Below are 24,378 nucleotides of genomic sequence, written 5' to 3' on the forward strand. Positions count from 1 at the left end.
TGTGCTCATAGTGTCACAATGCCTGATTTTAAATTACAGGCACATGTCTAAGAAAGGGATCCTGCACTAGCCAACCTTTACAGAGAACCCTCTTGCAGTCCATGCCAATAAACTCAGACACCCACAACTGCTCACTGAGTAGAAAATAATGCCTCAGAGATCATTGAAGAAGAGAGTAGAATAATAATAAAACCGAGACAGAGATAGTGGATGTCAACAGAGAAGCCATGTTCTTAAACAAACATGGTAGTTACACATGTGAACTGTGAGTGCCTATGACTGAGTGAACATGACCAAGCCAGACAAAAATGCTAGCTTGGAAAAATGGAGGCAATTCCACCTCCATCTGAGAAAGTATGACAGCTGATAGGTGCTATGAAGGAAAGATTCAGTTATCCTCAGGGCTGGGACCCTTGACAGAGGCTAGCCATGCTTCATGGAATGCACAATGAGAAGTTCAAGCATGATGGGGCAAAAGGGGCAGGATGATCATAAATATCTTAAATTATATTAATGAGAAAATAAATTCATATATACATAGATATGAACATTTGCATGCAAAACAAATGCTTTTAAATGTAGCCAACATTTGCACAGTTTTGCTGAAATATCTAGGCAGGTTTATTGTATCCATACCAAATAAATTTGAGTTTTTAAAGGAATGCTTATAAAGTGAGATACAGTGTCCTGGTCCAGTGGAGTCCTCTCCACTTTGGCTTAGGACTCACTCCTTACTGATTATATAGAGAACAAATAGACAACTTTCGATAATTCTTTTGGCATGTTGAGAAGAGATGAAAAATGTCCCTTTAAACTTTTTGGTTAACATGATGTTTTTAAATGAAATTCCAGGACTTTCTACAGACTTCCTATGAACAATTGATCAATCTCTTCATTTTCCACAGAAAATTTGTTTGAGATAAAATATGGTATATATATATATATATATATATATATATATATATATATATGTGTGTGTGTGTGTGTATGTTTTTATTTTTTGCAGTTAAATATTTCTTTGTACTATTTCTGTATTATCAGACTCAGTGCAGCATGTATAAGTATATATATCACAATATGCTCTCTGCATATTGTGAGTCAGTAATTATATTAATAGGTTCACAAAAGTTCTAATAAAATAGGAGAATTGCATATAGTTCATACTTTTGAAACAAACATATAGGCTTTGAATTGCTTTTCTTATAAGGTAATCTAGCTTACTACCGCACAGCATATTGGGTTGTAAATACTGAAGAATATGATACACTGAAGAGAAAGAACGACTTCGGCTTTTACCATCAATGAATTAAAAGAACAAAATGGGTTTATGTGTTTGTCTGAATATTATAATGTCATAACTACAATACTGGGCAGCCTGATTATGTATATAATGTTTATTGCAAAATATCATTTTAAACATTAAAACATTTAAACAGAAGAATGGAAAATAAAATCAGATTAATGTATAGAATGAATAATATGGTAATAATTTATAGCAAAAATAAACATACTGTGATTCAATATATGTTACATCAAATAAAGAGTTAAATAACAAGACAAAAATAAATAAAAAATAGACAAATGAAAAATAAATAAATACATAAATAAATAAAACTGAATGGAAGGAGAACAATTGCCTTTGCGGAGAGAGCATTGTTAATGACTTCTGAAACAGCTAGGCAACATTTTTTCAATTCATGTAAAAATGAGTAACATTTTTGAGATATCTGAATGTGATAGTGAGGTGTGGCATCTTGTTCCAGGAGAGTCCTCTCCACTCTGTCTCAGGACTCACTCCTTCTCCTCACTCAGTCTTGCCAGCAACTTGTCTGAGGAAGACAGGGCTCTCCACACTTCTGCTCTGACCACTTCCCAGGCACAGGGACTGTGTTTCTTCTCTCTCAGGTAGACAGTGATCCTGTGGAAGTATTTCTTCACAACCAACTGTGAGTCTTCCTGGGTCAGGGCAGGTTCCTGCATTCCCACCTGCTGTATCAGGCAGCCTTGCAGGACATTGAGCTGCAGGTTCAGATCATTGTGAAATGTGTCTAGGAGGGCTGCATCCCAAGCAGCAGATGATTCCTTTGATGTGAAGATATTTAGGACCTCCTGGGTCAGCTCATGCAGGACAGGGATGGCTTGAGCCTTCTGGATCTGCTGTGTATCAACTTTCTCTAAGGGGAATCCAAAGTCTTTTCTGTCCTTCAGGCAGGAGACAGGGGAGAGTCTTCTCATTTGAGCCAGGAGTGTGAAGGTTCTCTTGTTCCTGAGGTTTTGTCGCTGAAGCAGGTCACATCCTAGACAGCAGGTTGACCAGTAGCTCATCAGCATTAGGACCATCAGGAAAGCACAGAGCCTAGCCATTTGTGAATCGTGCAGATGCTGCTGGCCCTCTAGGCTATGTGGTCCTGAACCTTCCCCTCTAGGTTCTCTGAAGACCATCCTGGTGGATTTGTCTTAAATAGGGAAACACTAATTTTTACTTTCTGAATGCCCTCCCCTTACTTTTCATTGTCTTTTCACTTTCTTTAGCACAGTCTCTTCTTATGTCTGGGCATTTTTTCTAATTCATTTTGGTTTTCCTCATTGCCTCCTCTTTCTCTGCTACTCCCTGAATGTTGTTTTGTAGGTTTTCATTTTATAATTAGAATTTTCATTAATTCTTACACCATAGATAAAAAGTATTTGTTTGAAATTTACACATTTATTTGGAATACTATTTTTTTATAAAAGGATCTTATAAAAGTTATTATAGTTAAATTTACAATTAATTTTATTTTATGCATATCATTCACATATATATTTAAATTATGATATAAGGTTTGTGGGGAAAATTTCTAAATCAAAATATATTGAAATAATGGTATACTTTAAAATTTTTCAAACAGGTCAAATACTAAAATTAAGTTCTTCAAGTGCCTTCAGTAAGTATAATATAAACTTATATAAACAGTAGGACACATTCTGTAAAAAGGCTTGTTGTTGAAGTTTGATGAGTGGAATCCAATTCCTGTAAGCCATGGTTAGAATAGTGAACCAAGCCTGGAAGGTAATATGCATGACAGCATTCATTATGTTGCTAGCTTCTTCATTCTTTTTTTGTGTCTCTGTCTCTGTCTCTGTATCCCTCTCATCTCTCTCTCTCTGTCTCTCTCTCTCTCTCTTTTTCTCTCTCTCTCTCTCTCTCTCTCTCTCTCTCTCTCTCTCTTTGTGTCTGTTTTCTCTTCTCTCTCTCTCTCTCTCTCTCTCTCTCTGTCTCTCTCTCTCTCTCTCTCTCTCTCTGTCTGTCTCTCTCTCTCTCTGTCTCTCTCTCTCTCTCTCTCTCTCTCACACACACACACACACACACACAAAACACACACACACTGGATCACAGACACACACATATGCATACACATGTACTCACGATGACACATTCACACACCCATTCATTTGTGACAAAGGCACCTCATAACTCTGTGTTTGTGCCATGAACCTCTCCCCGTATTTTCCTTTGACTTACTGAATTCTTCAATTCTCAGATTTCTTCTCTGTCTTTATAGCACCTCTTCATTGATTTTCTCTGACATGCATGGAGGATTTTTCTGATTTTATTTGCTATATTTGTACATGGTCTTGTAACTGCTCTGTCTATTCCATTCAAATCTTTTTCAAACACTTCAGCATTTTGCTTTTCCTCTCAGAAATCTACCAGGCCCTTGAAGATTCTTGACTCTAATGCACCTGACAAAAGAAATCCAGGTCAAATCATAGTACCGACTGACCAGCACTCACACCACAGTGTCTGCTTGGAGACCCTCATGTTCCTTCTTTTCTCTTTGTGTCATTTCACAGGGTTGAAAAATCAAGCGTGACTAGTCATATTCCTTTATTCTGTCCCATCAAATTGAAGAATCAGAAACTTTTTGCTTTACTTATTGTATTTCCTTAAGGGAACAGTGCAATCGCCCTTTTATTCATTTCAACAACAATGACATTATTTGTCACCTCTGTTTTTTGAATGACACTATGGCTAGTATTTTTTATAAACACAAATATTTTAAATTTATGGAAACTTACTTAATAATTTAAAAAGGATGTGGGAAGACAGAAAGTCAGGATCATACTTGCAGTAAATACAGAAATTGCTAGTTTGTTTCCCAGAATTCCTATAAAACCCAGTATATGAGTACGTGCCTGAAATCTGGACAAGGGGACATAGACATGTACCTGGACCACTGTTTTCATCAGTGTACATTAGAGTAACAGAATTTATCAAAAGACACACACTCTCTTTCTCTCACTTTTTCTCTCTCAATAGATGTAATATATGTACATATAAACATATTAGATGTAAGATATATATATATATATATATATATGTGAGGTATTAGAAGGACACATAAACTAAGGTCCAAGTAATCAGAAAACAGGTGCCTGTGTATGAAAGGTCTAAGAATGCAGTAATTGCTCACTTCACAAGGGTATATTTCTTAGCTGGTATTCAGTGTATGCTGTAATCCAACACAAATAGGCTCTAATGCCAGTGAAGGAATGAACTTAATAGCAACTGGAGAACACTCAAGAAAATAGCAAACACTTCCTTCCTTCATGTACTTACATAGGCTTCTAGCAGAAGGCCTGGCTCAGAGTGAGTTTTCCCACCTCAAAGATACAGATTAATGTTCTGTCCTCACATCTTAAAGATCCTGATTAGAAGTAGATTTTCCTACTCCAAGATAAGCAAAACTAGCTCACATGTTTGTGCCTACGATTTGGGTTTTCTGTCAATTCCACAAGTAGTCAGGTTGACATCCAAGAGCAGCCATCACAAGCTCACAGGCCAGTCTGGCTGGCTGCAAAGCTGAGCCCTTGCTTAAGTGAGAGACCGTGTCACAGAAATTGAGGTAGACAGTGACTCAGGTATAATCCTGACATTGATTGATATCTGATCCTACTGGATGTACATGCAAATTGGAATGCACAGGCATGTGGGCATAGGCATTTTATAATCTAACACAATATAAAAATCATATGTTGCTGTTAATTAAAATTAACTTTATTATTCATAAAGTGAGTATAGGGTCTACAGCAATACTGAAAAATAAAAGAAATGGTGCAGGTACACCATCCTCTATCTCAAAATATATTACAGAGAATAATGATAAAAATGGCATGAATTTTATATAAAAAGAAATGCTTCATCTAAGAAACAGAAAGTAATACCCAAATATAAGACCTCACATATAAAAACATCTCATAATTAGCAAAGAGTATGAAACTATATACTGGATATAAGAGGTCATCTTCAAAATATGGTTCATATCCAACTAGATGATTTCATGTAGAAGAATGAAAATAGAAGCATACTCATCATCATGTAAAATTCAGCAGCATAGGGTAAAGGATCTTGATATATTAAGAAAGACAATGCATCAGGTAGAAAAGAAAGTGGTGAATAGGCTTCAACCTCATTGGCAAGTGCAAGGACTTTCTGCACAGAATGCTAAAACAGAAGCACCAAGACCAACAGTCCCGAACTGAGACATCAAGAAGCTAAAAACCTTCAGTGTGACAAAGGATGCCATTACTCAGGTACATGTAACATTGATATTAGAAACATAATAGTTATCTGATATCAAAACATCATCATTCGTAAGTGCTAGTCTGCCTGTCTGTGTTCACAAATACAGAGTAGCTCAGTGCTTTTCCTCTGGTCCCGCACTGCATACTCACTTTTCATGTGAAAATCACATGGAAGAATCACACTCCTCAGGCAACATGGAGATGACCAGGCTTATGACTGTGGATGATATTTAAATAGTTCTCCAGAGCTGTTGTGGGTGCTGTTAAAATATTACCTAATTTTATACTCATATTTGTTAACTTGAAAGATTTATCCTGTGCTCGCTTCGGCAGCACATATACTAAAATTGGAACGATACAGAGAAGATTAGCATGGCCCCTGCACAAGGATGAGGAAAGATTTATCCTTATAGTCATAATATTGTGGTGTGGTCCAGTACCCATTAAAATGTTTCTATCAGGGCTGGAGACATGGCTCAGCGGTTGAGAGCACTGGCTGCTCTTCCAGAGATTCTGAGTTCAATTCCTAGCAAGTGGCCCACAACCATATGTAATGAGATCTGGTGCCCTCTTCTGCTGTGTCTGAAGACAGCTGCAGTATACTCCTATAAATAAAAATGAATTAAACGTAAAAATGTTTCTATCAAATATAACAAAAGCAGTTCTAGTTTATCAACATCTCCTCAAAGCAGCTAGGGATTTGCAGTAACTAGGTTCCATGACTTTCAGGAATATTCCATTGAAATACTTATCCAGAACTGGAATTGTTAGCTTTACCCAGAATCATAGCATAGAGAGATGGTGGTGACCATCTAGGGCTCAACTCAGGTTCTCTTCATCAAACAATAAAATTCTTTTGGGTGTGTGTGTTTGTGTGTGCGTGTGTATGTGTGTATGTGTATTTAGATGTGCTGGCATGTGCACATGCAAGTGTATATGGAAGACAGTGTTGGGTGTCAAATACTGTCTATCAATCTCTGCCTGATGGCTCCTTGAGAGTGACTCATATTGACTTTCAGTTCACTAATTTGACTAGATGTTGGCCACAGCATTGAAGTTGACTGCTTCACTTCATTAAGCTGTTTCTGTGTCCTCCTTTTCTTTCTTTTTTTAAATCTTTATTAACTTGAGTATTTCTTATTTACATTTCGATTGTTATTCCCCTTCCCGGTTTCCAGGACAAAATCCCCCTAACCCATTCCACTCCCCTTCTATATGGGTGTTCCCCTTCCCATCCTCCCCCCATTACCACCCTCCCCCCAACAATCACATTTACTAGGTGTTCAGTCTTGGCAGGACCAAGGGCTTCCCCTTCCACTGGTGCTCTTACTAGGCTATTCATTGCTACCTATAAGGTTGGAGCCCAGGGTCAGTCCATGTATAGTCTTTGGGTAGTGGCTTAGTCCCTGGAAGCTCTGGTTGGTTGGCATTGTTGTTCATATGGGGTCTTGAGCCCCTTCAAGCTCTTCCAGCCCTTTCTCTGATTCCTTCAACGGGGGTCCCGTTCTCAGTTCAGTGGTTTGCTGCTGGCATTCGCCTATATATTTGCTGTATTCTGGCTGTGTCTCTCAGGAGAGATCTACAGCCTGCACTTCTTTGCTTCATCCATCTTATCTAGTTGGTGGCTGTATATGTATGGGCCACATGTGGGGCAGGCTCTGAATGGGTGTTCCTTCTGCCTCTGTCTAATCTTTTCCTTCCTATTCCGTCCAAAGGCTATTCTTGATCCCCTTTTAAAGAAGGAGTATAGCATTCACATTTGGTCATCCTTCTTGAGTTTCATGGGTTCTGTGCATCTAGGGCAATTCAAGCATTTGGGCTAATATCCACTTATCAATGAGTGCATACCATGTGCGTTTTCCTGTGATTGTGTTACCTCACTCAGGATGATATTTTCCCTTCCATCCATTTGCCTATGAATTTCATAAAGTCATTGTTTTTGATAGCTGAGTAATATTCCATTGTGTAGATGTACTACATTTTCTGTATCCATTCCTCTGTTGAAGGACATCGGGGTTCTTTCCAGCTTCTGGCTATTATAAATAAGGCTGCTATGAACATAGTGAAGCACGTGTCTTTTTTATATGTTGGGGCATCCTTTGGGTATATGCCCAAGAGAGGTATAGCTGGGTCCTCAGGTAGTTCAATGTCCAATTTTCTGAGGAACCTCCAGACCGATATCCAGAATGATTGTACCAGTCTGCAATCCCACCAACAATGGAGGAGTGTTCCTCTTTCTCCACATCCTCGCCAGCATTTGCTGTCACCTGAGTTTTTGATCTTAGCCATTCTCACTGGTGTGAGGTGAAATCTCAGGGTTGTTTTGATTTGCATTTCCCTTATGACTAACGATGTTGAACATTTCTTTAGGTGTTGCTCAGCCATTTGGCATTCCTCAGCTATGAATTCTTTGTTTAACTCTGAACTCCATTTTTTAATAGGGTTATTTGTCTCCCTGCAATGTAACTCAGGAGACAGCAGATGCTGGCGAGGATGTGGAGTAAGAGGAACACTCCTCCATTATTGGTGGGATTGCAGACTGGTACAATCATTCTGGAAATCGGTCTGGAGGTTCCTCAGAAAATTGGACATTGCACTATCTGAGAACCCAGCTATACCTCTCCTGGGCAAATACCCAAAAGATGATTCAACATACAACAAAGACACATGCTCCACTATGTTCATAGCAGCCTTATTTATTTTTTATATGTATTTTTCATTAGATATATTTTTTTACTAACATTTCAAATGTTATTCCCTTTCCTGGTTTCCTGTCCATAAGCCCCATTCCTTCCCTTCCCCCTCCCACATACAGGTATTACTCCTGTACATACCCCTTAATGCCCCTCACATATCCCTCTGCACTTGGGGTTCACCCTTGGAAGGACCAAGGGCGTCCCCTTCCACTGGTGCCCCAACAAGGCTATTCTCTGCTACATAGGCAGTTGGAGCCCTGGGTCAGGCTATGTGTAGACTTTCGGTAGTGGTTTAGTCCCTTGAAGCTCTGGTTGGTTGGCATTGTTGTTTTTATGGGGTTGTAAGCTCCTTCACCTCTTTCAGTACTTCCTCTAATTCCCCACAAGGGGCTCCTATTCTCAGTTCGGTGGTTTATTGCTAGCATTGACCTCTGTATTGGACACGCTCTGGATGTGTCTGTCAGGAGAGATCTATATCCAGTCCATTTCGGCATGCATTTTTAGCTTCATCACTCTTACCTAGTTTTGGTGGCTGTATATATTTGGGCCACATGTAGGTTAGGCTCTGAATGGCCATTGCTTGAGTCGCTGCTCTAATCTTTGCTTCCATATCCCCTCCTATGGATAATTTTTCCCCTTTTAAGAAGGAGTGGGAGAGGTACCAGACACTTCCAGTTTTTAGCTGAGCCTGGACCTCACTGACACCATCTCCCTGCTCCCAAACCCCTTGTGAGAGAGCACTCCTGAGACTGCAGAGCTGGAGAGACCTCCAATACTGCCCACCCTTGCCCACATCCCTGGCCCAAGAGGATATATAGGGCCTCTGGGAACAGGAAGATAGGGGCATTAAAGCGGCAGGTCCCCTGCAGTGCAGACACTGCCTGGATCTGAAGGGACCCATTCAACAGCTCCCTGTACCCAAATCCCGTGGGAGGGAGAGCTAAACCTTCAGAGGGGCAGACACACCTGGGAAGCCAGAAGAGACTACACTCTGCCCACATTACTGACTCTAGAGGAAAACACCTAACGTCGTCTGGGATCCCTGTGCACAGGTTCCCAAGAAAAGGAGGGGCAGGTCATTCTGGTTGCTGCCCTCAAGGAGAGGTGAAATGCAGCCGCCCAGGAGCAACTTCAGGCCTGGGACCAGAGGTAAGACCAACTTTTCTGCTCCAAGAGACCTGCCTGATTGACTCAGGACACACGCCCACAGGAACAGATGAAGAGCAGTAGACAGGAAGTAGTCACAAGCCTGAAAGCAGAACACTCTGTTCCCATAACTGGCTGAAAAAGAACAGGAAAACAGGTCTACAGTACTCCTGACACACAGGCCTATAGGACTGTCTAGCCACTGTCAAAAATAGAAGAACAAGGTAACACTAGAGACAATCTGATGGCAAAAGGCAAGCTCAGGAAGCCAAGCAAAAGAAACCAAGACTGCATGGCACCATAAGAGCCCAATTCTCCCACCAGAGCAAACACTGAATATCCAAACACACCAGAAAAGCAATATCTTGATTTTAAATCACATTTGATCATGATAATGGAGGACTTCAAGAAAGACATAAAGAACTCCCTTAGAGAAACACAGGAAAACATAAATAAACAAGTAGAAGCCTATAGAGTGGAATCATAAAAATCCCTGAAAGAATTCCAGGAAAACACAATCAAACAGGTGAAGGAATTAAAAATGGAAATAGAAGCAATAAAGAAAGCACAAAGGGAGACAACCCTGGATATAGAAAACCAAAGGAAGAGATGAGGAGCCATAGATACAAGCATCACTGACAGAATACAAGAGATATAAGAGAGAATCTCAGGAGCAGGACTCCATAGAAATTATCGACACAACTGTTAAAGATAATATAAAATGGAAAAAGCTACTGGTCCAAAACATACACGAAATCCAGGACTCAATGAGAAGATCAAACCTAAGGATAATAGGTATAGAAGAGAGTGAAGACTCCCAGCTCAAAGGACCAGTAAATATCTTCAACAAAATCATAAAGAAAACTTCCCTAACTTAAAGAAAGAGATGCCCATAAACATACAAGAAGCCTACAGAACTCCAAATAGATTGGACTAGAAAAGAAACTCTTCCCATCACATAATAGTCAAAACACCAAATGCACAAAACAAAAAGAGAATATTAAAAGCAGTAAGGGAAAAAGGTCAAGTAACATATAAAGGCGGACCTATCAGAATCACACCAGACTTCTCACGAGAGACTATGAATGCCAGAAGATCCTAGACAGATGTCATACAGACCCTAAGAGAACACAAATGCCAGCCCAGGTTATTGTATCCAGCAAACTCCCAATTAGTATTGATGGAGAAACCAAGATATTCCATGACAAAACCAAATTTATACAATATCTTTCTACAAATCCAGCCCTACAAAGGATAATAAATGGTAAAGCACAACGTAAGGAGGCAAGCTACACCCTAGAAAAAGCAAGAAACTAATCGTCTTGGCAACATAACAAGGAGAAGAAAAGCGCACACATATAGTCTCACATCCAAATACGAATATAACAGGAAGCAACAATCACTATTCCTTAACATCTGTCAACATCAATTGACTCAATTTCCCAATAAAAAGACCAGATTAACAAACTGAATATGCAATGCAGACCCTGCATTCTGCTGCCTACAGGAAACACACCTCAGAGACAGAGACAAACACTACCTCAGAGTGAAAGGCTGGAAAACAACATTCCAAGCAAATGGTCTGAAGAAGCAAGCTGGAGTAGTCATTCCAATATCGAATAAAATGGATTTTCAACTAAAAGTCATCAAAAGAGATAAGGAAGGACACTTCATATTATCAAAGGAAAAATCCACCAAATGAACTCTCAATCCTAAATATCTATGCTCCCAATACAAGGGAACCTACATACATAAAAGAAACCTTACTAAAGCTAAAAGCACATATTGCACCTCACACAATAATAGTAGGAGATTTCAACACCCCACTCTCATCAATGGGCAGATCATGGAAACAGAAATTAAGCAGAGACATAGACAGATTAAGAGAAATCATGAACCAAATGGACTTAACAGATATTTATAGAACATTCTATCCTAAAACAAAAGGATATACATTCTTCTCACCACCTCATGGTACTTTCTCCAAAACTGACCATATAATTGGTCATAAAACAGGCCTCAACAGATACAGAAAGATAGAAATAATCCCATGCATCCTATCAGACCATCATGGGCTAAAGCTGGTCTTCAATAACAATAAGGGAAGAAAGCCCACATATACATGGAAGTTGAACAATGCTCTACTCAATGATAACCTGATCAAGGAAGAAATAAAGAAAGACATTAACGACTTCTTAGAACTTAATGAAGATGAAGGTACAATATACCCAAACTTAAAAGTTGTGCTAAGAGGAAAACTCATAGCTCTGTGTGCCTGCAGAAAGAAACAGGAGAGAGCATATATTAGCAGCTTGACAGCACACTTAAAAGCTCTAGAACAAAAAGAAGCAAATTCTCCCAGGAAGAGTAAAGGCAGGAAATAATCAAACTCAGAGCTGAAATCAACCAAGTAGAAACAAAAAGGACTATACAAAGAATCAACAGAACCAAAAACTGGTTCTTTGAGAAAATCAACAAAACAGATAAACCCTTAGCCAGAGTAACCAGACGACGCAGAGAGTGTGTCCAAATTAACAAAATCAGAAATAAAAAGGGAGACATAACTACAGAGTCAGAGGAAATTCAAAAAATCATCAGATTCTACTACAAAAGCCTATATTGAACAAAACTTGAAAATCTGCAGGAAATGGACAATTTTCTAGACAGATACCAGGTACCGAAGTTAAATCATGAACAGATAAACCATTTAAAAAATCCCATAACTCCTGAAGAAATAGAAGATAAAGTCTCCCAACCAAAAAGCCCAGGTCCAGATGGGTTCAGTGCAGAATTCTATCAGACCTTCATAGAAAACCTCGTACCAATACTATCCAAACTATTCCACAAAATTGAAACAGATGGAGCACTACTGAATTCCTTCTATGAAGCCACAATTACTCTAATACCTAAACCCCAAAAAGACCCAACAAAGATCAATTTCCCTTATGAATATCAACGCAAAGATACTCAATAAAATTCTGGCAAACCGAATCCAAGAGCACATCAAAACAGTCATCCATCATGATCAAGTAGGCTTCATCCCATGCATGCAGGAATGGTTTAATATATTGAAAACCATCAATTAATATATTGAAAACCATCAACCACTATATAAACAAACTGAAACATAAAAACCACATGATCATTTCGTTAGACGCTGAGAAAAATTTGACAAAATTCAACACCCCTTCATGATAAAAGTCCAGGAAAGAACAGGAATTCAAGGCCCATACCAAAACATAGTAAAAGCCATATACAGCAAACCCATAGCTAATATTAAACTAAAAGGGGAGAAACTTGAAACAATCCACTAAAATCAGGGACTAGACAAGGCTGCTCATTCCCTCCCTACTTACTCAATATAGTTCTTGAAGATCTAGCCAGAGCAATCAGACAACAAATGGAGATCAAAGGGATACAGATTGGAAAAGTACAAGTCAAAATATCACTATTTGCAGACGATATGATAATATATTTAAGCGATCCCAAAAGTTCCACCAAAGAACTACTAAACCTGATAAACACGTTCAGCAAAGTGGCTGGGTATAAAATTAACTCAAATAAATCAGTAACCCTCCTCTACAGGAAAGAGAAACAAGTTGAGAAGGAAATTAGGGAAACAACACCCTCCATAATAGTCCCAAATAATATGAAATACCTCGGTGTGACTCTAACCAAGCAAGTGAAAGATCTGTATGATAAGAACTTCATGCCTCTGAAGAAAGAAATTGAAGAAGATCTCAGAAGATGGAAAGATCTCCCATGCTCATGGATTGGCAGGATTAATATAGTAAAAATGGCCATTTTACCAAAAGCGATCTACAGATACAATGCAATCCCCATCAAAATACCAATCCAATTCTTCAGAGACTTAGGCAGAACAATTTGCAAATTCATCTGGAATAACAAAAACCAAAACCAGGATAGCCAAACCTATCCTCAACAATTAAAGGACTTCTGGGGGAATCACTATCCCTGAACTCAAGCAGTATTATAGAGCAATAGTGATAAAAAACTGCATGGTATTGGTACAGAGACAGACAGATAGACCAATGGAACAGAATTGAAGACCCAGAAATGAACCCACACACCTATGGTCACTTGATTTTTGACAAAGGAGCAAAAACCATCCAATGGAAAAAAGATAGCATTCTCAGCAAATGGTGCTGGTTCAACTGGAGTTCAGCATGGAGAAGAATGCAGATCGATCCATTCTTATCACCCTGTACAAAGCTTAAGTCCAAGTGGATCAAGGTCCTCCACATCAAACCAGGTACACTCAAACTAATGGAAGAAAAGGTGGGGAAGCATCTCGAACACATGGGCACTGGAGAAAATTTCCTGAACAAAACACCAATGGCTTATGCTCTAAGATCAAGAATCAATAAATGGGATCTCATAAAACTGCAAAGCTTCTGTAAGGCAAAGGACACTGTTGTTAGGACAAAACGGCAACCAACAGATTGGGAAAAGATCTTTACCAATCCTACAACTGAGAGAGGGCTTATATGCAAAATATACAAAGAACTCATGAAGTTTGACTGCAGGGTGACAATAACCCTATTAAAAAATGGAGTTCAGAACTAAACAAAGAATTCACAGCTGAGGAATGCCGAATGGCTGAGAAACCCCTAAAGAAATGTTCAACATCTTTTTTTTATCTTTATTAACTTGAGTATTTCTTATTTACATTTCAATTGTTATTCCCCTTCCCGGTTTCTGGGCCAACAAAAACAATGACTTTATGAAATTCATAGGCAAAAGTATGGAACTGGAAAATATCATCCTGAGTGAGGTAACCCAATCATAGAAAAAACACACATGGTATGCACTCATTGACTTCCTCCCCCCCTTCCTTATGGGTGTTCCCTCCCCACCCTCCCCCATTGCCGCCCTCCCCCGACAGTCTAGTTCACTGGGGTTCAGTCTTATGGGACCCAGGGCTTCTCCTTCCACTGGTGCTCTTACTAGGATATTCATTGCTACCTATGAGGTCAGAGTCCAGGGTCAGTCCATGTATAGTCTTTAGGTAGTGGCTTAGTCCTGGAGCTCTGGTTGCTTGGCATTGTTGTACATATGGGTCTCAAGCCCCTTCAAGCTCTTCCAGTTCTTTCTCTGATTCCTTCAACGGGGGTCCCGTTCTCAGTTCAGTGGTTTGCTGCTGGCATTCGCCTCTGTATTTGCTGTATTCTGGCTGTGTCTCTCAGGTTCGATCTACATCCGGCTCCTGTCGGTCTGCACTTCTTTGCTTCATCCATCTTGTCTAATTGGGTGGCTCTATATGTATGGGCCACATGTGGGGCAGGCTCTGAATGGGTGTTCCTTCAGTCTCTGTTTTAATCTTTGCCTCTCTCTTCCCTGCCAAGGGTATTCTTGTTCCCCTTTTAAAGAAGGAGTGAAGCCTTCACATTTTGATCATCCGTCTTGAGTTTCATTTGTTCTAGGCCACTAGGGTAATTCAAGCATTTGGGCTAATAGCCACTTATCAGTGAGTGCATACCATGTATGTCTTTCTGTGATTGGGTTAGCTCCTCAGAATGATATTTTCAGTTCAACCATTTGCCCCTGAATTTCATAAAAGTCGTTTTTTTGATAGCTGAGTAATATTCCATTGTGTAGATGTACCACATTTTCTGTATCCATTCCTCTGTTGAAGGGCATCTGGGTTCTTTCCAGCTTCTGGCTATTATAAATAAGGCTGCGATGAACATAGTGGACACGTGTCTTTTTTTTATATGTTGGGGCATCTTTTGGGTATATGCCCAAAGAGGGTATAGCTGGATCCTCAGGCAGTTCAATGTCCAATTTTCTGAGAAACCTCAGACTGATTTCCAGAATGGTTGTACCAGTCTGCAACCCCACCAACAATGGAGGTGTTCCTCTTTCTCCATCCTCGCCAGCATTTGCTGTCACCTGAGTTTTTGATCTTAGCCATTCTCACTGGTGTGAGGTGAAATCTCAGGGTTGTTTTGATTTGCATTTCCCTGATGACTAAAGATGTTGAACATTTCTTTAGGTGTTTCTCAGCCATTCGGCATTCCTCAGCTGTGAATTCTTTGTTTAGCTCTGAACCCCATTTTTTAATAGGGTTATTTGTCTCCCTGGTCTAACTTTTTGAGTTCTTTGTATATTTTGGATATAAGGCCTCTATCTGTTGTAGGATTGGTAAAGATCTTTTCCCAATCTGTTGGTTGCCGTTTTGTCCTGACCACAGTGTCCTTTGCCTTACAGAAGCTTTGTAGTTTTATGAGATCCCATTTGTCGATTCTTGATCTTAGAGCATAAGCCATTGGTGTTTTGTTCAGGAAATTTTTCCAGTGCCCATGTGTTCCAGATGCTTCCTAGTTTTTTCTTCTATTAGTTTGAGTGTGTCTGGTTTGATGTGGAGGTCCTTGATCCACTTGGACTTAAGCTTTGTACAGGGTGATAAGCATGGATCGATCTGCATTCTTCTACATGTTGACCTCCAGTTGAACCAGCACCATTTGCTGAAAATGCTATCTTTTTTCCATTGGATGGATTTGGCTCCTTTGTCAAAAATCAAGTGACCATAGGTGTGTGGGTTCATTTCTGGGTCTTCAATTCTATTCCATTGGTCTATCTGTCTGTCTCTGTACCAATACCATGCAGTTTTTATCACTATTGCTCTGTAATACTGCTTGAGTTCAGGGATAGCGATTCCCCCTGAAGTCCTTTTATTGTTGAGCATAGTTTTAGCTATCCTGGGTTTTTTGTTATTCCAGATGAATTTGCAAATTGTTCTGTCTAACTCTTTGAAGAATTGGATTGGTATTTTGATGGGGATTGCATTGAATCTGTAGATCGCTTTTGGCAGAATGGCCATTTTACTATATTAATCCTGCCAATCCATGAGCATGGGAGATCTTTCCATCTTCTGAGGTCTTCTTCAATTTCTTTCTTCAAGTCTTGAAGTTCTTGTTGTACAAATCTTTTACTTGCTTGGTTAAAGTCACACCGAGGTACTTTATATTATTTGGGTCTATTATGAAGGTGTCGTTTCCCTAATTTCTTTCTCGGCTTGTTTTCTCTTTTGTGTAGAGGAAGGCTACTGATTTATTTGAGTTAATTTTATACCCAGCCACTTTGCTGAAGTTGTTTATCAGCTTTAGTAGTTCTCTGGTGGAACTTTTGGGATCTTAAATATACTATCATATCATCTGCAAATAGTGATATTTTGACTTCTTCTTTTCGATCTGTATCCCCTTGACCTCCTTTTGTTGTCTGATTGCTCTGGCTAGAACTTCCAAGAACTATATATTGAATAAGTAGGGAGAGAGTGGGCAGCCTTGTCTAGTCCCTGATTTTAGTGGGATTGCTTCAAGTTTCTCTCCATTTAGTTTAATGTTAGCCACTGGTTTGCTGTATATAGCTTTTACTATGTTTAGGTATGGGCCTTGGATTCCTATTCTTTCAGGACTTTTTTATCATGAAGGGTGTTGAATTTTGTCAAATGCTTTCTCAGCATCTAATGAAATGATCATGTGGTTTTGTTCTTTCAGTTTGTTTATATAATGGATCCGTTGATGGTTTTCCGTATATTAAACCATCCCTGCATGCCTGGGATGAAGCCTACTTGATCATGGTGGATGATTGTTTTGATGTGCTCTTGGATTGGTTTGCCAGAATTTTGTTGAGTATTTTTTGCGTCGATGTTCATAAGGAAATTGGTCTGAAGTTCTCTTTCTTTGTTGGGTCTTTGTGTGGTTTAGGTATAAAAGTAATTGTGGCTTCATAGAAAGGGTTCGGTAGTGCTCCATCTGTTTCAATTTTGTGGAATAGTTTGGATAATATTGGTATGAGGTCTTCTGAAGGTCTGATAAATTCTGCACTAAACCCGTCTGGACCTGGGCTCTTTTTGGTTGGGAGACCTTTAATGACTGCTTCTATTTCCTTAGGAGTTATGGGGTTGTTTAACTGGTTTATCTGTTCCTGATTTAACCCGGTACCTGGTATCTGTCTAGGAAATTGTCCATTTCCTGCAGATTTTCAAGTTTTGTTGAGTATAGGCTTTTATAGTAAGATCTGATGATATTTTGAATTTCCTCTGAATCTGTAGTTATGTCTCCCTTTTCATTTCTGATTTTGTTAATTTGGACACACTCTCTGTGTCCTCTCGTTAGTCTGGCTAAGGGTTTATCTATCTTGTTGATTTTCTCAAAGAACCAACTTTTGGTTCTGTTGATTCTTTCTATGGTCCTTTTTGTTTCTACTTGGTTGATTTCGGCTCTGAGTTTGATTATTTCCTGCCTTCTACTCCTCCTGGGTGTATTTGCTTCTTTTTGTTCTAGAGCTTTTAGGTGTGCTGTCAAGCTGCTGACATATGCTCTTTCCTGTTTCTTTCTGCAGGCACTCAGCGCTATGAGTTTTCCTCTTAGCACAGCTTTCATCGTGTCCCATAAGTTTGGGTATGTTGTACCTTCATTTTCATTAAATTCTAAAAAGTTTTTAATTTCTTTCTTTATTTCTTCCTTGACCAGGTTATCATTGAGTAGAGCATTGTTCAATTTCCACGTATATGTGGGCATTCTTCCCTTATTGTTATTGAAGACCAGCTTTAGGCCGTGGTGGTCCGATAGCGCATGGGATTATTTCTATCTTTCTGTACCTGTTGAGGCCGTTTTTTGACCAATTATATGGTCAATTTTGGAGAAAGTACCATGAGGAGCTGAGAAGAAGGTATATCCTTTTGCATTAGGGTAGAACGTTCTATAAATATCCGTTAAGTCCATTTGGCTCATGACTTCTCTTAGTCTGTCTACGTCTTTGTTTAATTTCTGTTTCCATGATCTGTCCATTGATGAGAGTGGGGTGTTGAAGTCTCCTACTATTATTGTGTGAGGTGCAATGTGTGTTTTGAGCTTTAGTAAGGTTTCTTTTACGTATGTAGGTGCCCTTGTATTTGGGGCATAGATATTTAGGATTGAGAGTTCATCTTGGTGGATTTTTCCTTTGATAAATATAAAGTGTCCTTCCTTATCTTTTTTGATGACTTTTAGTTGAAAATTGACTTTATTTGATATTAGAATGGCTACTCCAGCTTGCTTCTTCCGACCATTTGCCTGGAAAGTTGTTTTCCAGCCTTTCACTCTGAGGTAGTGTCTGTCTTTGTCTCTGAGGTGTGTTTCCTGTAGGCAGCAGAATGCAGGGTCCTCGTTGCGTATCCAGTTTGTTAATCTATGTCTTTTTATTGGGGAGTTGAGGCCATTGATGTTGAGAGATATTAAGGAATAGTGATTATTGCTTCCTGTTATATTCATACGTGGATGTGTTATGTTTGTGTGCTTTTCTTCTCTTTGTTTTGTTGCCAAAACGATTAGTTTCTTGCCTCTTCTTGGGTATAGCTTGCCTCCTTATGTTGGGCTTTACCATTTATTATCCTTTGTAGTGCTGGATTGTGAAAAGATATTGTGTAAATTTGGTTTTGTCATGGAATATCTTGGTTTCTCCATCTATATTAATTGAGAGTTTTGCAGGATACAGTAGCCTGGGCTGGCATTTGTGTTCTCTTAGGGTCTGTATGACATCAGTCCAGGATCTTCTGGCCTTCATAGTTTCTGGCGAAAAGTCTGGTGTGATTCTGATAGGTCTGCCTTTATATGTTACTTGACCTTTTTCCCTTACTGCTTTTAATATTCTTTCCTTATTTTGTGCGTTTGGTGTTTTGACTATTATGTGACGGGAGGTGTTTCTTTTCTGGTCCAATCTATTTGGAGTTCTGTAGGCTTCTTGTATGCCTATGGGTATCTCTTTTTTTAGGTTAGGGAAGTTTTCTTCTATGATTTTGTTGAAGATATGTACTGGTCCTTTGAGCTGGGAGTCTTCACTCTCTTCTATACCTATTATCCTTAGGTTTGATCTTCTCATTGAGTCCTGGATTTCCTGTATGTTTTGGACCAGTAGCTTTTTCCGCTTTACATTATCTTTGACAGTTGAGTCAATGATTTCTATGGAATCTTCTGCTCCTGAGATTCTCTCTTCCATCTCTTGTATTCTGTTGGTGATGCTTGTATCTACAGCTCCTTGTCTCTTCTTTTGGTTTTCTATATCCAGGGTTGTTTCCATGTGTTCTTTCTTGATTGCTTCTATTTCCATTTTTAATTCCTTCCACTGTTTGATTGTGTTTTCCTTTAATTCTTTCAGGGATTTTTGTGTCTCCTCTCTATGGGCTTCTACTTGTTTATTTATGTTTTCCTGGAATTCTTTCATGCATTTTTGCGATTCCTCTCTGTAGGCTTCTACTTGTTCTCTAAGGGAGTTCATCATGTCTTTCTTGAAGTTCTCAGCATCATGATCAAATATGATTTTGAATCTAGATCTTGCTTTTCTGGTGTGTTTGGATATTCCATGTTTGTTTTGATGGGAGAATTGGGCTCCGATGGTGCCATGTAGTCTTGGTTTCTGTTGCTTGGGTTCCTGCGCTTGCCTCTCGCCGTCAAATTATCTCTAGTGTTACTTTGTTCTGCTATTTCTGACAGTGGCTAAACTGTCCTATAGGCCTGTGTGTCAGGAGTGCTGTAGACCTGTTTTCCTCTCTTTCAGTCAGTTATGGGGACAGAGTGTTCTGCTTTCGGGCGTGTAGTTTTTCCTTTCTACAGGTCTTCAGCTGTTCCTGTGGACCTGTGCCTTGAGTTCACCAGGCAGGTCACTTGCAGCAGAAAAGTTGGTCTTACCTGTGGCCCCGAGGCTCAAGTTCGCTCGCGGGGTTCTGCCCACGGGCTCTCCACGGTGGCAGCAACCACATCCGTAGATCCGGCGAGCTCACTTCCGTGAACTCCCCCCACGCCTCCACGTGGGCCCCGGTGTTTCCTATGGAATCAGTAATGTGTGCAGAGAGCAGTCTCTTCTGGTTTCGCAGGCGTGTCTGCCTATCTGAAGGTTTAGCTCTCCCTCCCACAGGATTTGGGTGCAGAGAACTGTTTATCCGGTCTGTTACCTTCAGGTTCCGTCGGTGTCTCAGGCAGGGGTCCTGCTGCTCCTGGGCCCTCCCCCACAGGAACCCAGAGGCCTTGTACAGTTTCCTCTTGGGTCAGGGATGTGGGCAGGTGGGCAGTGTTGGTGGTCTCTTCCGCTCTGCAGCCTCAGGAGTGCCCACCGACCAGGCAGTAAGGTATCTCTCCCCGGGTTCTGGGGCAGAGAGCTGCTGCGGGCCGGGATCCGCGGTGGTGGGACTCCGGTAAACACAGGACGTGCCTGGTCCTGGGAGGATTCTGCCTCTGTTGTCCCGATTCCACCAGGCAAGTCACTTGCAACAGATAAGTTAGTCTTACCTGTAGAGGCTCAGGATTAAGCTCGCGGGGGGGTTATTTCTTATATATACATTTGGGTGTTATTCCTTTCCCGGTTTCGGGCAAACATCCCCTCCCCTCCCCTTCTTTATAAATTGTTTCCCCTCCCATCCTCCCCCTTGCCCTCCCCCAACAATCTAATTCACTGGGGGTTCAGTCTTAGGGGACCCAGGGCTTCCCCTTCCACTGGTGCTCTTACTAGGATATTCATTGCTACCTATGAGGTCAGAGTCCAGGGTCAGTCCATGTATAGTCTTTATGTAGTGGCTTAGTCCCTGGAAGCTCTGGTTGCTTGGCATTGTTGTACATATGGGGTCTCGAGCCCCTTCAAGCTCTTCCAGTTCTTTCTCTGATTCCTTCAACGGGGGTCCTATTCTCAATTCAGTGGTTTGCTGCTGGCATACGCCTCTGTGTTTGCTGTATTCTGGCTGTGTCTCTCAGGAGAGATCTACATCCAGCTCCTGTCGCCCTGCACTTCTTTGCTTCATCCATCTTGTCTAATTGGATGGTTGTATATGCATGTAGCCCAAATTCTTAAATTAGATGCACAGAACACATGAAACTCAAGAAGGATGACCAAAATGTGAATGCTTCACTCCTTCTTTAAAAAGGGAACCCTTTAAAAAGAATTTACTTTTAAAAAGAATACCCTTGGGAGGGAATAGGGAGGCAAAGTTTAGAACAGAGGCAGAAGGAACACCCATTCAGAGCCTGCCCCACATGTGGTCCATACATATACAGCCACCAAACTAGATAAGATGGATGAAGCAAAGAAGTGCAGTCTGACCCGAACCGGATGTAGATCTCTCCTGAGAGACACAGCCAGAATACAGCAAATACATAGGCGAATGCCAGCAGCAAACCACTGAACTGAGAACGGGACCTCTGTTGAAGGAATCAGAGAAAGAACTGGAAGAACTTGAAGGGGCTCGAGACCCCATATGAACAACAATGCCAAGCAACCAGAGCTTCCAGGGACTAAGCCACTACCCAAAGGCTATACATGGACTGACCCTGGACTCCAACTGCATAGATAGTAATGAATAGCCTAGTAAGAGCACCAGTGGAAGGGGAAGCCCTTGGTCCTGCCAAGACTGAACACCTAGTGAACGAGATTGTTGGGGGAGGGCCGTAATGGTGGGAGGATGGGGCCGGGAACCCCCATATAGAATGGGAGAGGGAGAGGTTAGGGGGATGTTGGCCCAGAAACCGGGAAAGGGAATGGCAATCGAAATGTAAATAAGAAAGACCCACATCAATAAAGATGAAAAAAAAATAAAGGAGTGGGAGCATCCGCATGGTTATCCTTCTTTTTGAGCTTCCTGTGGTCTGTGGATTGCATCTTGGGTAATTTGAGCTTTGTGGCTAATATCCACTTCTCAATGAGAGCATACAAAGTGTGTTTTTCTGTAACTGAGTAACCTCACTGAGGATGATATTTTGTAGATCATTCCTTTGCCGTATGAATTTCATGAAGTCATTGTTTTTGATAGCTGAGTAGTATTCCACTGTGTAGATGTACCACATTTTTTAAATCCATTCCTCTATTGAAGGGCATCTGGGTTCTTTCTAGGTTCTGGCTATTATAAATAAGGCTGCTGTAAAGATAGTGGAGCATGTGTTTTTGTGGTATGTTGTTGCATCTTTTGGGTATTTGCCTGAGAGAGGTACAGCTGGGTCCTCAGGTAGTGGAATGTCTAATTTTCTGAGGAACCTCCAGACTGATTTGCAGAGTGGTTGTACCAGCTTGCAATCCCACCAACAATGGAGGAGTGTTCCTCTTTCTCCACATCCTCGCCAGCATCTGCTCTCACCTGAGTTTTTTATCTTAGCCATTGTGACAGGTGATTGGTGGACTCTCAGGGTTGTTTTGATATGGATTTCCCTGATGAGTAAGGATGTTGAACATTTCTTTAGGTGCGTTTTTGCCATTTGATATTCCTCAGCTGAGAATGTTTTGTTTAGCTTTTTACCCATTTTTTTCATATGGTTATTAGGCTCTCTGTAGTCCAGCTTCTTGATTTCTTTGTATATTTTGGATCTTAGCCCTATATCAGATGTCAGTTTATTAAACACCCTTTCCCAATGTGTTGGTTGCTGTTTTGTCCTAGTGACAGTGTCTTTTGCCTTACAGAAGCTTTGTAGATTTATGAGGTCCCATTTCTCAATTTGTGATCTTAGAGCAGGAGCCATTGGTGTTTTATTCAGGAAAATTTCCTCAGTACCCATGTGTTTTAAACTCTTCCCCACTTTTTCTTCTATTACTTTGAGTGTATCTGGTTTGATGTGGAGGTCCTTGATCCACTTCGACTTAAGCTTTGTACATGGTGATAAGAATGGATCGATTTGCATTCTTCTACATGCTGACCTCTAGTTGAAACAGCATCATTTGTTGAAAATAGCAGCCTTATTTATCAAAAAGCCCAGAAGCTGGAAAAGAACCCAGATGCCCTTCAACAGAGGAATGGATACAGAAAATGTGGTACATCTACCTGATGAGTACACACAGCTATCAAAACAATGACTTCCAAATTCATGGGCAAATGGATTGAACTAGAAAAGATCATCCTTGGGGTAACCCAAATCTCAGAAAAACACACATGGTATGCAGTCACTGATAAATGGTTATGGCCCAAAAGCTCAAGTACCAAAGATTCAATCCACAGAATTTCGTGAAACTCAGAAGAAGCAAGACCGAAATGTAGATGATTCCTCCTTCTTTAAAAGGGGAACAAGAATACCCTTGGCAGGGAAGAGAGAGGCAAAGATTAAAACAGAGACTGAAGGGACACCCATTCAGAGCCTGCCCCATACATGTCTCACAACCATGACAAGATAACAGTTAATTTAAGCAAATCCTGAACTGAGAAGAGGGACCCTGAATGGAGAGAGGAATCAGAGAAAGGACTTGTATCTCTATAAGAATGAAAATGCCAACCAACCAGAGCTTGGGAGTTAAACCACTAGCAATGTCTATACATGGACTGACATGGCTCAATTGCATATGCATGAGGATGGCCTTGTTGGGCACCATGGAAGGGAAAGCCCTTGGTCCTGTCAAGGTGGATCCCTAATATAAGGAATGTTGGGGGTAGTGAGGGTGGGTGAATAAGGAGGAATACCCTTATAGAAGAAGGGGGGAGAGGAGAAATATGCTTTATGGACAGGAAACCAGAAGAATAACAATTGAAATGTAAATAAAAAGAAATATCAAGAAAAACTGAAAAAAAACAACAAGATCTGCCAGGTTGCCCCTATAGTATCCTTGGTTATCCCTAAATGCTCAGATAACAAGTGTCTGTCTGTGAGACACAGATAAGCCCCACCCATACCCAGACAACGAAGACAGTCACAACACCCTGCTCAAGAGGCAGGACCCTGACATTGGAGAGTTGCATTTGACAGTTTTCAGTTAGGAAGGGCTGATGAAGCTCTAGGATTTCTTAGAAGGGACTCTTCTTGCAGATGCACATGGTCTCATTCCCTTCACGTGTCCTGCAGAACTCACAGGGCTGGTGGGTCCTAGAGGCTGTGGGCTGTTGACTGTACCCCCATATAAAAGCACAATTATTGATCTAATAGGAATAAAGAACTGGATTACTCTATATCCACTAAGAATAACTATGACCTGGAACACAGACTCAGGTCATATCAAGTGACATTGC

At 40.5% G+C, this 24,378-nt stretch overlaps 1 protein-coding gene and 1 non-coding gene across 2 annotated transcripts; one reads left to right on the top strand and one right to left on the bottom strand.

Annotated features, from left to right (window-relative positions):
* Nucleotides 1–1,791: 1,791 nt before the first annotated feature.
* Nucleotides 1,792–2,364, bottom strand: LOC116903047 (interferon alpha-7-like). Its single transcript, XM_032905350.1, has one exon. The coding sequence runs from the start codon at nucleotides 2,362–2,364 to the stop codon at nucleotides 1,792–1,794; it is 573 nt and encodes a 190-aa protein (XP_032761241.1).
* A 3,518-nt stretch (nucleotides 2,365–5,882) lies between these two features.
* On the top strand, nucleotides 5,883–5,991 carry LOC116890345. The gene has a single exon (XR_004386567.1). It is a non-coding gene; the product is annotated as a U6 spliceosomal RNA (small nuclear RNA).
* Nucleotides 5,992–24,378: the final 18,387 nt, after the last annotated feature.

The sequence above is a fragment of the Rattus rattus genome, chromosome 1 (assembly GCF_011064425.1).
Source record: "Rattus rattus isolate New Zealand chromosome 1, Rrattus_CSIRO_v1, whole genome shotgun sequence".
NCBI lineage: Eukaryota > Metazoa > Chordata > Mammalia > Rodentia > Muridae > Rattus > Rattus rattus.

What these genes read in the sequence shown, in the direction of transcription:
- LOC116903047 (XM_032905350.1), bottom strand. Translation starts at nt 2,364, where the DNA reads ATGGCTAGGCTCTGTGCTTTCCTGATGGTCCTAATGCTGATGAGCTAC.